Source organism: Anopheles darlingi, chromosome 2, assembly GCF_943734745.1.
Source record: "Anopheles darlingi chromosome 2, idAnoDarlMG_H_01, whole genome shotgun sequence".
NCBI lineage: Eukaryota > Metazoa > Arthropoda > Insecta > Diptera > Culicidae > Anopheles > Anopheles darlingi.
The window spans coordinates 68,012,364-68,026,056 of record NC_064874.1 but is presented as its reverse complement, the minus strand read 5'-3'; the positions used below and the strand labels follow the sequence as shown (position 1 = coordinate 68,026,056).

Here is a 13,693-nt window from a genome sequence, read left to right as displayed (position 1 = left end):
GCTTATTATGTTATATTAGGTTGATGTTACCGCCCTGCTGCTAATCAAACCGTGTGTGGATCGCGCAGTTGTCGTAAGTGCTGTTGGCCATTATACCATACTTCAAAGTGACCTTCAAACGAAACATTGCTCAACATCATTCTGGTACGGCGTGTCATGATTTCTTACCTCTGAACGAAGTATCGCTATTGTCCCCGGGTCCGATCACAGATTTGTCTCCAACCCTCTCCGCCAAAACTAATCGTTCACGATCGTGAAAAATGACAAAGTTGCCCAGCAATAGGCAAATCGCAATGAACAAGCAACGATTGTTACTTGTTACTGTGCCCATCATGTTCAAAATGTTCTAAAAGCTTTACGAGAGATCTTTTACAGCAACACAATAATAGCAACTTCTACACAACGTTCCCCGACAACGGCTACGAATGATACTAGACAACAATAGTAGTGTGCGAAGAATAAACAAATCCCGAGTTCTGCTTGAGAGAATCCGATTCGCGCGCCACGATCACCCAACCGGTACTGATCGTCTGGCTCGATCGCGCAATAGTTCTACCTCGGTCCGTACTTGTTTATCATCTCTACTGCCTCAACTGGCTGCTGGTGGAAAGATACAAACTGTCGAACGAATCACCGTCGCTTCAGGCACAATTATGACATGCGTTTTTGTTTGTTTGGTTACCTTTGTACGTCCCTTCGCTCGTTGTCGTTTTCGTAAACGCGTTGGCCCATCGCAATAACGAAGCACAACAAGCATCATTTATTGAGGATTTTTTTTGTTGATTGATAAAATTGTTCTTTTTCAGCCGATGCAGGACATAAAATTATAACTCGGTTTATTGAACTCCATTAAAGCTATTAATAAGAACGTGGGGGTCCTTTTCTAGAGACATTTTTTTTTAAAGAGACATAGATTTTTTCACAAATTTCAAATGAAAACTGCCCAAATGAAAAAATTGTCGCAACAATTTCATATCCCATGCTGAATCATCATCTTATGGGCAAACTGATCTCCGTAAATAAACCAAATCCTTCCTAAATCATTACCTTTATAATGGTAAAGTCAATTTTGTTGCCTGATATTTATCGAAATGCATTTTTACGTGTGTTCCATCGTCCATCAAAATGCATGGTTTGAACTCGGTCAACACTTATTCGTACAGCTTCACTGAACGGACTGCTGTGCTTTAGAGTTCTATTTGGTTATTTACCGAACTGTGAGGACGTCAGTCGTGCGTTTTTTCCTTTAAACCTCCAATACACTGTAGAACATCGTATGACCTTCGACTTGTGACTGAAATAAATTCTATTTCATAGATGCTGTAGTGAAAAATTCTTTAATTCAGTCTATGCTTCATTCAGTTGATAATATTTTAGCTGTAAGTAAATGCACTATGCTTTATGATCTTCTAATATTTTCTGAAAAAATTCTGGTAGAGTAACGCAGCATAAAAATGTTTCAAAAACAAGTTTGTATACGAAAATCTGCCAGGATGGGATTAGAATCCTTTTTCGTTGCTGCTGCCCGGTCGTTTTGGGGATCTTGCTGCAGCTCCTCCTCCCCCCCCCCCCCCCCCCCCCGGAATGGCCAGATGGCCAAAAATTAAAAAAAAACCGTGGAGGATGAAGTTTGAAAAAAAAAAACGGTAAAATTAAAAAACGGGTAAATTTGAAATTGCTGAAGTGCTGAGTCGAGAGTTCTAAACGCACGAAAGACGAAAGATGGCGCCACTTCGGGTATCTTCGGCTTATTTCCAGCCTTCGGCTTATTTGCCTTTGGCTTCGGCTTTTTGAATTTGAAACGACCGTTAACGAACACGGATTGAACGCCATGAACTAAATTGGATGCCATGCGCGTAGTTTTGAACCAATCTTTCCCAAATTTGAACCAAATATTCTTGAAAAGTTGTAGTTCAATATGACATTGTTTTGAAAAAATTAAGTTGAATGGTTTCTGCATAATAAATCGTCGAAAATAAGCCTTTTTTTGACCCGAAATAACCGAAGCCCCCCCTTAAATGATCTTGTGCTATTTTTCATAAACATTTTCTATCTGGATGATGTATTTTTCATGAATAATCTGTCGACTACTAAGATCAATGGAACGAAACGGACAAACATGCACAACGGCATTCTTTAAAGCTATTTCCCACTCCCCTTTTCGTCGTAACGACTTACCTACTGAAGTAAACCAATTCTTTTTCAACTTAATTTGTTTTTCATCTTCAATAAAACAATATTTCACTTTTTTACTTTAGTTCACCTTCGTCATCTTTTTTTTGTTTGTTCTGTAACTTAGTGCCGAAAACTATGACCTATACAAATCAAACCATTTCGAACTATGTCATTTTAGTTAAAAACAAATTTCACTAAAAATATTTAAAAAAAAACTCCATCCCCTCTAAATTTGAAAATGATTTTGTCCTGCACATGCAGTTGAACAATTCAAACCTTCTCAACCATTTGGGCTAATCATGGCGATAAACGATTGCGATCGCATGATGAGATCCGTGAACAATTTCCCGTTTATGCTCCTAATCGTTTAGTGCTGTCCCTGTTCGTGCCTGAATGGATAATTTCTTCAAACCCCCTCTTCCTGCAGTATAAAATCCACCCGTTTGCCAGCATGCGACTACTAGTTTTGCTTTGCGATTGTCAAGTGCGCTGCTTCACCGTCTTTTGCTCATCGAAAACGTCGCGATGTTGCGAGAAGCGTTTTTACTCTACCTCACCCTTACCATTGCCGCATCGGATTCCCCCGACGGTGCTTCGTCACCCGAAACCTATGTCACAAAGTACGACAACATAAATTTGGAGGAAATTTTCGCGAGTGAACGACTGATGAACAACTATATGAACTGCTTGAAAAAAGTCGGCCCCTGTACGCCCGATGGTCAGCAGTTGCGAGGTAAGTAAAGCCATCGGCAACCCAACACCCAACGAATGATGACACGCATCTGCAAGGCCATTACCGTACGTTCCCGCAGCTAACCTTCCCGATGCACTGATGGACGATTGTGCAAAGTGCTCCGAAAAGCAGCGCATCGGTGCGGACAAGGTAATCAAGTTTATCGTCGCGAACCGGCCGGACGATTTCGCGACGCTCGAGAGCCTTTACGATCCTACCGGAGAGTACCGGCGGAAGTATTTGGGCATGGACGGTACGGACGGTACGGTGGCTGGGCTGGCTCAGCGTGAGTCTCAACCTACGCCGGGCACCACCGGTACCGATGCTGACATTGAAGCGAAGGCCCACGCAATCGAGCAGAACTCAACCTCGTCTCAAGATCATGGCCACGGCGCGAAGGTCAGACGAATGTGAGTGAAAACTGAGACGCCAAGTTAGACGACGAAACGTAACGCTTCCGATAGATCATCAAAACCAACCAAGCTCACGCCATTGCGCCTCTTTCCCCCCTCATATTTGCGTTTAATTTACTGACGTAGCACGTCTGTGGCACGTTTCCTGTAACGTATAATTTTCTACACGACGCACGAGCAACAGCATCGCACCGCGCCTCACCCTCCACGAGCATCAATCCAACGCGACACACTCGCGGCTCGCGATCGAATCCAATTTCTCTCTAATAACCAACCACGCGAAAGGTCGATACGTTTTACCCGTGCCAACAAAAACCGTCGGCGACGTGCATTCCACTCGTATGCTTTCATGAGAATGTAGCCTTTACTGTCTGTCGCCACCTTGCGGCGTTCGAAATCTCCGATCAACCCTTGGTGATGTGTAAAAGACACTCCCGCTCTACTTGCACTACTAGCGGCGTGTGTGTGTCCTGGTGGAAAACTACTCGTACCATGGCATGACTGGCCACGAAATGAAGGTGCTGGCTGCCTGGTGATTCATTTGTGCAGCCTCTGTGCAGCGAACAAAGGCTCGTGCAATAGGCGGAAACGAAGAGAGCGAAGAGGCAACAACCAAGAAGCAGAGAAAATGTGCAGTGAAAATTGCATCAACATTTGGCCAACGCTCAAGGACGGATAGAAAAACGATCGGTACGTCGCGTGGTCGCGCACCCCGACGGCCGCTTGCTGGGGGTGCTCGTGGCGTCACCAAAACACGTATAATCTTCGCATTAGATGTCGCTTTTTTAAATGTTTTAACACACGCAGAAAATGTTCGTTACAACAATGGAATTTTTGTATCACAACGAAGCATCCATAAATCTTTAAAATTGGTATATGTAGAGACCCTTGTCACATCGCCACGAAAACGGCTCAGTTCGGCTCAGTTTGCTGCAGTGAAACACACCAAATAGGAATTATTTGCGCAAAATCATTTGCTCGAAGCTGTTCCACAAACACAATACAATGTACTGCAACGAAAATAGACGTTTGTTCAAATGATTTTGTACGCTGTTAAAAATAGTAGCTCCTTTTTTCGTTGTGATAACAAAAATGTTCGGCTAGTGTAGAAACACCCCAACGGTTGACGCGTTGACCCACAGCCGACGGCACGCAGCGATGAACGCACAAGACATGGAATTTGTTAAAAATTGCTCCAGAAGTGTAAAATGTAATTTATACAGCAGAAAGCGACCGTGACGTGCCACCGACGCCCGCAAAGGTGCAATCAATAAATCGTCCTTTTGAACCTCTGTTGAAAACCACAAAACATGCTGCCACCCAGCTTTAGTGTCAATCGATTCCATTCACCGTTTCGAAAGAAACCAACACCAACCATCCTACCGCGTGCCAATGGCAGACGCTCAAGATGAAAGTTTCGTCAACCTTTTAGGAGTCGCTGCAACTGAAAACAAAACAGATACCGAATGAAAGACCGAACCAAAACGGGGCTCACAAGGAAGGACAAAACCCTGAGATGGGTATATTCCTCCCATTTATGGCGGCCACCTCCGAGCCGTTCTTGGCTTGAAACCCTATACCAGACGGCCGAGTGCGCATCGTTATCGTAACCCCGAGCACCTTCATCATCATCAACCTCTTCATGGGCGGACTGCTTCGTCTGGTACGGACGATCGACTGATCGAACACGACCTCGGTAACGGGGCAAAAGGGCGAAAGTGAACAAATGATGCAATTATGTAATCTGTGCCCGAAAAAGGAAATCATAACATGCTGTTTACACCGGTGCATTCCCGTACCATCGCACACCTCCCTGCATCCCACCGGTACATGCGAAGGTGTGAGCGCATAAATTAATCACCCTTGCATAGGTTAGCGGGTCAATGTGGTTTCACCCCAAAAAGCCAAACCAGCAAAGGCTAGCCGGCACGAAATGAAGTTGTTGTTGACGCCCTCGAGTGGTTCATGCTAGTATAATAAGCATAAAATTGTCATTTAATGTGGATCTGGGCCGGAAATGCAAAAATATCGTCTCGAATATGTTTACCACCCACTTCCGGCGCCATTATCTGCCGGCTCATATTCTGATTCGATCATCCGGTCTGCCACACCATAACAACACACTTTTGAAGGGAAGAGTCCGTTTTTTGTTTTGTTTTAAAACCATTTATTGATCTCTGTTCACTCAGATGGTAAGGGTAAAGGGGCGAAAGAGTAATAATGAGGATGAGGTTCACTCAGAATAAAACAAAAGCATCCGTAACATGCTTATGAGAACCCATGGGATTCGACCATTCGTCTGCTGCTACTGCTGCTGCTGCTGGGCGCATATCACACTGCCATCACCACTACCACCATCACCACTACCGCCGCCACACGGCGGCCAGCACGGAACATTCCCTTCCCGAAACGAAACAATGTTCCAGGACTCGCTCAGCTGCCGCGAGTGGCCAGCAGCAGCGATGGATGCTAGGGATGAAACATCCGGCACGGTTCGCGATTACCCGCAATTGCAGCAATTGTCTTCCTGTTTCTGTCTGTTTTGTTTTTCGTCTCGTTTTTTTTTTTGTTTGTTTTCTTCAATCTCGTAACATGCGCCCGGCCCGTTACGCGATCATCATCCCGTTCGTTGTCCGTAGTCCGTGGAAGGATCGAGAGGAGGCCAGGTTACTGGGTGCGGGTTTGTCGTCGATTACATCCGGGGACGTGGGCAGGCGTAGGGTCCAGGTCCTTACAGGTTGATGCCCTTCTTCTTGGCGTCCTCACGGTACTTGTTGACGTACACGTTCTCCGGGTCGTACTTCTTCTGCAGAGCTTCCCACTGGCTCTTGCGGTTATCGATCAGATAGTTGATCACCTTATCGGTGCCGCTCTTCTGCTTCTCACTGCACTTGGCACAGTCGGTCTTGAGGGCATCGGGCAGGATGCGCTTCAGCTCGTTACCGTCGGGGGTGCAGCGACCGATGTCCATCAGACACTTGTAGTAGTTGTTGAACAGGCGGTCCGACTTCAGGATCTCATCCAGATCGACACCATCGTACTTGGTGGTGTACTTCTCCTGGGCGGCCACGGTGGCGATCAGGGCCAGGGCAACAACGACGAAGAATTTCATCTTTGCTGGATTTACTGTGGAAAAGAAGGGGACGGGAGAAAGAAAGGAGAACCAATCGATTACACTCTTTACTCTGGAATGGTCTGGACCAGGTGGTCACCCCTCTACAATCTAGCAGGCCACGTGTTACTAATGGTGCCCGTACCGTATCCAAATTATACACTACCTACGCTCGACAGCTGGCGGGTGCAAAGAGCAAACGCCACGACAGTCCGTCTCTCTAATGGCGCAAACAGCACTACAACTCCCAGCGGCAGTGGCCTGAGTGCTCCGACCCGGTGACCCAAGCGGACAAATAGTACCGCGATTGTTTGTATCGGGGGGAGGCGCGTTGTGTGCCGAGGCCGAAACCGAAACGATAACTGATGAGTCAGTACATAGCGACGGCAATTGGTACATAGAGCATGGTTACGATTGTGCTCGTGCTAGCGTCCACCGTGCGCTAATACACAGGCAAAGGCGAGTGTCGCCAAAAGGCGAACAACATTCGAATTACTAGTGTCCACAGTGTTTTGTAAACATGGATGCTTCGGAGCTTAGATGCTGTCAACTGTAAAGTTAGCAAACATTTCTCTGCAGCTGATGAAGAGCGTTCTCGCTCTTACATCACCAGCACAAACAAAAACCAATCAGTTCTGAAGGGGGCGAGGGGGGGGGGGTGATATCGCAAGATGCTAACGAAAGACTGCGACGCTCGCGTAGTAAGCGACGAACCTGATACCAATGAAGCAAAAAATCAACCGGAACCCTCGAAACACGCGCTGTGTTGTGGATTACTCAGGGCAAACCTCACTCTTTCCTATGCCTTTCACTCTGGCTTTCTTTGGCTGGACACTTTCAAACTATCGTTCTGTTCAAATCGACCGCAAGGCTTGATAAACGATCACCTTTTCTTCGGGCAACTATGGTTCTCCTCAACCTTTTTTTTTTGGGTTTGTTTGCAGACCTCACAAAGCTACTTACCGGCGTTGGGTGTGAAACTGGTTGGGGCTCTGTTGTGCACTGATTACAGGCAGAAGTCGAACTGTGCCTATCGGTGGCTCTGGACCCGGCTTATATACTGACGAAAAATTTTCGTTCACCGCATCCCGCAACCCGGGTCCGACGACGACGACGATCGACCGGTCCGGGTTCGTACGAGGCACGATTCACGGCCCCTCAACTCTTCTCTGCTGTGTGTTTTTGTGTTTGGTTTGATTTTTTTATTTCTTCGTATCATTCAACGACGATGGCGTCGGCGACGATGACGATGGCCCGTCCCGTCGGCTCGCCTGCCGGTCTGTCTGGCCAGTCAAGAGCCAGTTTGGACGGATAATTTCGGGCACCACACGGTGCCGGCGTGGGGCTATTCCGGAGCCACACATGGCCACCATCGTCTAGTACCATCTAGTTCTGGCCTTCCGCGCGTTACGCTTTACAGCAGCTGATCTCTGAGGCCGGCGGTACGTGTTTCCTGCCCTCCTTGTTACTCCTTGCACGGTAATTGAAGTAAAGCCTATCACTCCGCACACGGAAGACCATCTACAGAACATGGATAATAAATAATGATGGTGGTGGTGGTGGTGGAGTTGTGCTTCGCGCAAGAAGATGGCCAAAGCAAAGCAGCACGATGATCGCGGCTACAATCACAATGCTCGCGACTCGAGAGTGGGTTGAAGCGACCATTCCGTATCATGTTTTGCCCTCTGAGTAAACAACATTTTCATCTGCCAGTACTTTTGTTGCAGCTGTTGCTGCTGAAGGTTTTTACGGAGGACCTCGGCAGTGGACAACTTCCTTTACACGCTTCAAAGCCACCAATCCAACCGCAATCCGTTGTTTCTACCAAGGAGCTGCTCTATTTTTTTTTAATCTGATGTGACTGATCGAGAATCAAAGAACATAAGAACAGTTTCATCACTTTGGGGGCATGCTGAGTGCAAACAGTGTAGCGCAGCAGATGGGCCTGGCCCAACATTTGTTCCAGAAGATACCATTTGGCAATCGAACGAACGAAGATTAATATCTCCATCGATATGTAGCATGAGCGGTGGTGGTGGTGGAGAGAAATTGTACAGAACGAAATCCCAACGAGCCCCGAAAACTGTCTCTCGATTTCTAGTCCAGCCGGTATCCGTCCGTCCGACTGTCAAATCGGCTAATCTTCTCGGATGTCAATCAAACGAAGCACGGCCAAACGAGTAACGAACGCGAAACCACCGTCTCGATCTCGTCCCGCCCGTTCCGCGATCCGCTGGTCTGCATAATGCTCAAGAAGGAACCATTTCGTGGGGAAGGCGTTTGCAAAAAGAAAGCCCGAACCCGAAGAGCGCCACGCACCTCCGCTGAAAGATATCAATCATGCTTAGGCAAATGGTCCGGAAAGAAATGGCTGTGAAACTGTGGCGCTCGTCGATGGCGGGGTCGTTTGCAGGAAAGGCGGTGAAGAGTACAAAACATGAGGCCGAGATTTTAACGTCTGGCACACGGAGGTCAGACTTGTTTTATCGCCCTTTCGCTACATTGATTTATGGTTCTGACCGACCAAGGAGAGCTGACACGGTCGCCGTGTTGGCGTAAGAGCCAGTGAGGCGACTACGGGGAGAAGGTCGCAATGTCGCTCTCTACCTTATTTGCAATGCGCATCAACATTGATGTTGCTGCGCATCTGGCGCAGGCGAATGAATTGTTCTAGATGGGGAGATGCGGAGGGCAGATTTCAAAAACGAATCTATCTTTCTCTCGTTCAGCAGAAGGTGAGTTGTTTTAGCACTGACGCTAATAGACCACTTCACGCTGACGCCATGTTTACGGCGAACGGAAGCTGGAGTGTGACTCAGGGACTGTGACTGGGTGGGGTACCCAGGAACCCCATGGAACGACACGTGCGACGCCGTAGGTACTAAGTGAGAAGGCGTTTGAACCAATTATCACTATCAGTCTCAGCTTTCTGCTTGGCAGTGTGTTTGTTTTTTGTTAAGCAGAGAAAAAAAGAATCTCCAAACCAATTTGCTGGAAACTAGGCGTACGAGTCGGTCTGATCTCTTCGTAAATCATTGTGCGACGGAGAGAGAGTGAGAGAGATGACCAGAGCGAGAAGCGAGTTACTCGTAGATCGTGTCAACAAACTAATTGTTCAAGCATTAGAAAAAATCCCACAGTAATTAACACAATTTAAGAAGCTATTCGGATTGCTGCTGGTTTAGTTCAGTGTTGCCTGCGCTATTTGCGGTTAGACAGCGTATGAGTCATTGCACAGTCTGTGCACTTTGTGTGGTAACTACAGTTTTGATTTAAAGTTGTGTAATCACTAAAATATTAGCTTAACTTAGTGTTATATGAAACAATTCCCGATTCATTAAAAACTAGAAACAAGAGAAATTACACTTTTTTGAAAGCATTTTTTTAAACTCAATCGAGAAGAGTTTAATAAAGAAGAGTAACCAGGCAACTCAAACTGCGCCTCAAATTCGGCGGAATAAACTCCCTATGGGTTCAAACCGTATGCGCATCATCTCGCGAACAATTCCGTCAATCAACCAACCAGCAAATAATAAAAAGACCCAACCGAATGTAATAATTATCAAATTATTGTACGTCGCTTAGGTATGATCTTCGCAGATACTCCACGGCACGCCAAAGCCACAGGGAAATCCCAAGTAAACAGCCGAACTGCGCAAATCGCACCATTGCTTTCGGTTTCGATTCTACAAATTCGAGAACGTCCGAGAAAAGCATAATAGCGTCAGGGCAGGAGTGGTTGGAACCCGATTCCGTGGTTCCAATCATCCCATCACCGGAAAACCACCGACGGTGCCGTCGGAGGGAGGAAAAGATGAGTTTTCGTAATTAGATTTTCATGGCCATCGAGTTCCCTTTTTCCTCCTTTTCGCTCTAGATGAGCCCGGGCACCATCGGTTGAAAGTCATTGCGGTTACGACGCGGTAGCGGTCGTTTAAGAAGCTCAACTCATCCCCGTCAGATCGATATCGGCCGGAAGAAAGAGTATCAGGAACCGATGCGCCAATCAATCGGATTGGATTCTCTATTTCTCTATCCAAGTGATAAAAAAAAAGTAAAATGCTCATCAATCGAAGCAAAAACAAAAAATAAGCTAAACTATCCAAATAGAAAGCGAAGACCACATACAAGGCTCAAACCCTATTTTTTCAATGCTCAGCCTCTCCGCCAGTCTGTACACATCGCTTGACCGGTGAAGATCTTAGCGAACGCACACCCCCATCGCTAACATCCTCCGGCCGATGGTCGAATGATTTTCGCAAACTAATGTTCACTTACGTCAATTTGCTTTGAGAGATGGTCCGTTTTTTGGAGGACGGCATAGATAAGAGACAGATGGCAAAAAACAGGGGGTAAAAGCAGTCTAGCGTTTCAAGCGTTATCGTTTATTCGAACTCGAAGCGTGCAAACGATCGAACGGTCTTCATCGACTGTAATACCAATATTGACGAGCTTAAACTGTTTGTTAGCGAAACCTGAGAGCGTCACCTGGTGAAGCTAACCAAACCGGCATCCGCCTCAACAGCTGATCACAGATCTTCGCGGAAACCATATGTAGGTTACGCTTGCCGACGACCCCAAAAGCACAGACAACAGAGCGACCACATTAGGCGAGGGTCTACTAGTGTGGTGGGACTGCGATCACGTGACTTACCGCGACTTAACGCCGCGAAGCCCAAAAAACCTCATGGAAACCGATCTGCGGAAGGTAAATGTTTTTTTTTGCGGTCCGCAAACTAAACGCACCATTCTTGCACAACGCCGTGTTGGTTTTGGAGAGATAGACCACAGGCAGGTGAGTACACAGTAGATATGGTTGCATTGTAAGACCGAAAACAGATTCACATCAATTTTCCATTTATTTCGCTAACGCATATCGATGGTGTGTCTAGTGGTTTGGTTAAAACTGTGTGATCAATGCTCGTTAGAACTATTCTCATGCTCATTAGCTAGTGAGACACTCAAGCAAATGTTTAAAACAATATGACAGTTTAATAACTTTTTTCGAATGTCTTACTGGCAGATAGTCTTAAGGGACGTTGACCTAAGCATTCTACTGCTGCTTAAGTGATCTTCGGAGCCTCAATGGCACTTCCAAAACGGTTTCAAAGTCAACGACCCATTGCGTGCGTCATCAGTGGCTCTTATGCGTTCCAGCCTCACGGTTCTAATTCTTTTCTGCGCAGCTCTCGTTGATGGCACTGCTCCCAGAAGCTTAACTGTGTGCATTTGGAAAAAAAAAAACACAATTCATCGCATTCTGTAACGTTTATGCAAATAATCGCCGAGATTCAAAGCCGCTGAGATGAGTCTATACATTCGATGATCGAGGAAGACGCACGTTTCGACAGGCAATCAATCAGTGACCGTACCCATCGATTCCCTTACATGCATCAGTGACTTATTGCACTCTCGATTATTATCGGATCAAAATCGAACAAAAAATTGAGAGCCAAATTTCGTGTCTCACTCTTTGGGTGAGTTGTTGCAGACAGCTGAAACATCGGACGTCATGGACACTTAATGCGTCTGCCCTTGAGCCGCGCATGCTCCACCGGTTAGCAACGGTGAAGACTTCGATCCGATGACCGCTCCGATGGGTCGAAGAGTCAAAATTGTCAATTCATTGCACTGCATTGAGCTGTCCTGGAGATCGCTACAATTCCTGTATACCATCGCCACACGAAGATCTTACTTTTGTTCAAATAATATAAAAAAAAGATCAGCCCAAAATGCAACTCCAACGTCACTGTCGGCCCACGAGGAACCAAAAAAACACCCACCTTCGAATGGGTGGATGGATCAGACTGAACACAATAGAAACAGTATTACAATATTCCATACCGTGCTCGTACGCTCAGTTGTAACTGATTTTCCGTTTACCGGCAACCCAACTTTACATCACGCGAGCATCAATTCACGTCTCTTCATTTACCCTCCGAAGAACATCGCACGATGTCAGAGCATTACAATTACGTCGAGCCAATCGAAACGCAAACCCGTTTACTGGTTCAGCTGGTTTACGTAACATCCGAAATCCCTGCTCCTGCTCCGGGGTGCACGAAATGTAGAAAATCGCATTTGGAAAATATTAAACCTGCCAACTGTCGAGAAGCGAACAATAAAATGTATTTTTAGTTTTGGAATTTCCCTCCCGTAATGTGAGGCGATATGGTCGAAACGAGTTCGTTAGCATATCCCTGTGGCTCGTGGCTCAAGTGTCTGTCCAACTAGCGGTTATAACTGGATTACATTTCGCTGGACGCTAGGGAACTGTCTGGAGCGGGGCAGCAACATCGAAAGACTGTCGAAACTGAGACGATTTTATGCACGCTTCTTCCATCGAAACCGGACAATCCCCGTGCGGATGCGATGTATTAGAAGAAAAAGAGAAGAAGATACAGCGGCGTGAAATCGGTTGATTCTCGATGCTAATCAATCATGCGGCTTTTCGATCTTGACATGATCATGTCATTGGCCTCTGCTCAGACCGTAGTATGTGTTTCTTAAAATAGACGAATAAGATACTTGCTTCTTTGTCTTCCCAAGATGATATTCAATCGCTTGCGTTGAATTTACTTAAGCCTGAATCCATTTTCACCAGAAATTTCGCGTCTCAACCAACAGAGGCAATAGGGTTCTATCACGTTCCATCAATATCGCGTGTTGAAATTCTAGTGCGACTCCGCTAGACCTTGTACGGGCGACGACGAATGACGAAGGTGTCGGCTAAACAAGATCAAGTTCAAGCTCGTACCGGCGTTTTAATCACAGCGGCGCACGCGCCAACCAGTCGTTCGGCCATTCACTGTAGAGCAGTATTTCCAGCAGCAACCGATCGTTCGCTAAAGCTTAGTGCAATCATTCGCTGAAGTGGCATACAAGATGGTACTTTTCCATACGATTAGCAAATGGGTTGAATTCTCCAGAAGCCGGACACTAAACAATTCCACAACCCACGGCAAGGGCTTGCATCGTATTATCCTTAATAAAAATAGGTTAGCCGATTGTAGATCAGTAGTAGACGGTAACACTAAAGAACCACCAGGGAAATCCCCGATCGCCGATAGCCAGTTAGCAGAAAATTTGATTGGCCTGCATGTTCCATCCATATTCAGTTTCCAGTTCCCGGAAGTTCTCTTGCGTCAATTAGACTAGAACTGGAGGGAGGATCGAATAGATTACTTCGTGTGATGCTGTTGTTTTTATTGTCGATGATGCTAGATGGTTCGCGATGAACCATTGCGGGCCACTCCACTG

General features: G+C 46.3%; 2 protein-coding genes across 2 annotated transcripts; one reads left to right on the top strand and one right to left on the bottom strand.

The window, feature by feature from the left end:
• The first annotated feature begins 2,681 nt into the window (after window positions 1–2,681).
• On the top strand, window positions 2,682–3,481 carry LOC125952424 (ejaculatory bulb-specific protein 3-like). The gene is made up of 2 exons (XM_049681883.1): window positions 2,682–2,908; window positions 2,988–3,481. Exons 1-2 carry the CDS (start codon window positions 2,701–2,703, stop codon window positions 3,320–3,322), a joined length of 543 nt encoding a protein of 180 aa, XP_049537840.1. The 5' UTR covers window positions 2,682–2,700; the 3' UTR covers window positions 3,323–3,481.
• A 2,374-nt stretch (window positions 3,482–5,855) lies between these two features.
• LOC125952439 (ejaculatory bulb-specific protein 3-like) lies at window positions 5,856–7,454 on the bottom strand. Its single transcript, XM_049681900.1, has 2 exons — window positions 7,397–7,454; window positions 5,856–6,447 (listed from the first exon to the last, which is right to left on the bottom strand). The coding sequence occupies exon 2, from the start codon at window positions 6,431–6,433 to the stop codon at window positions 6,053–6,055; it is 381 nt and encodes a 126-aa protein (XP_049537857.1). The 5' UTR covers window positions 6,434–6,447; window positions 7,397–7,454; the 3' UTR covers window positions 5,856–6,052.
• Window positions 7,455–13,693: the final 6,239 nt, after the last annotated feature.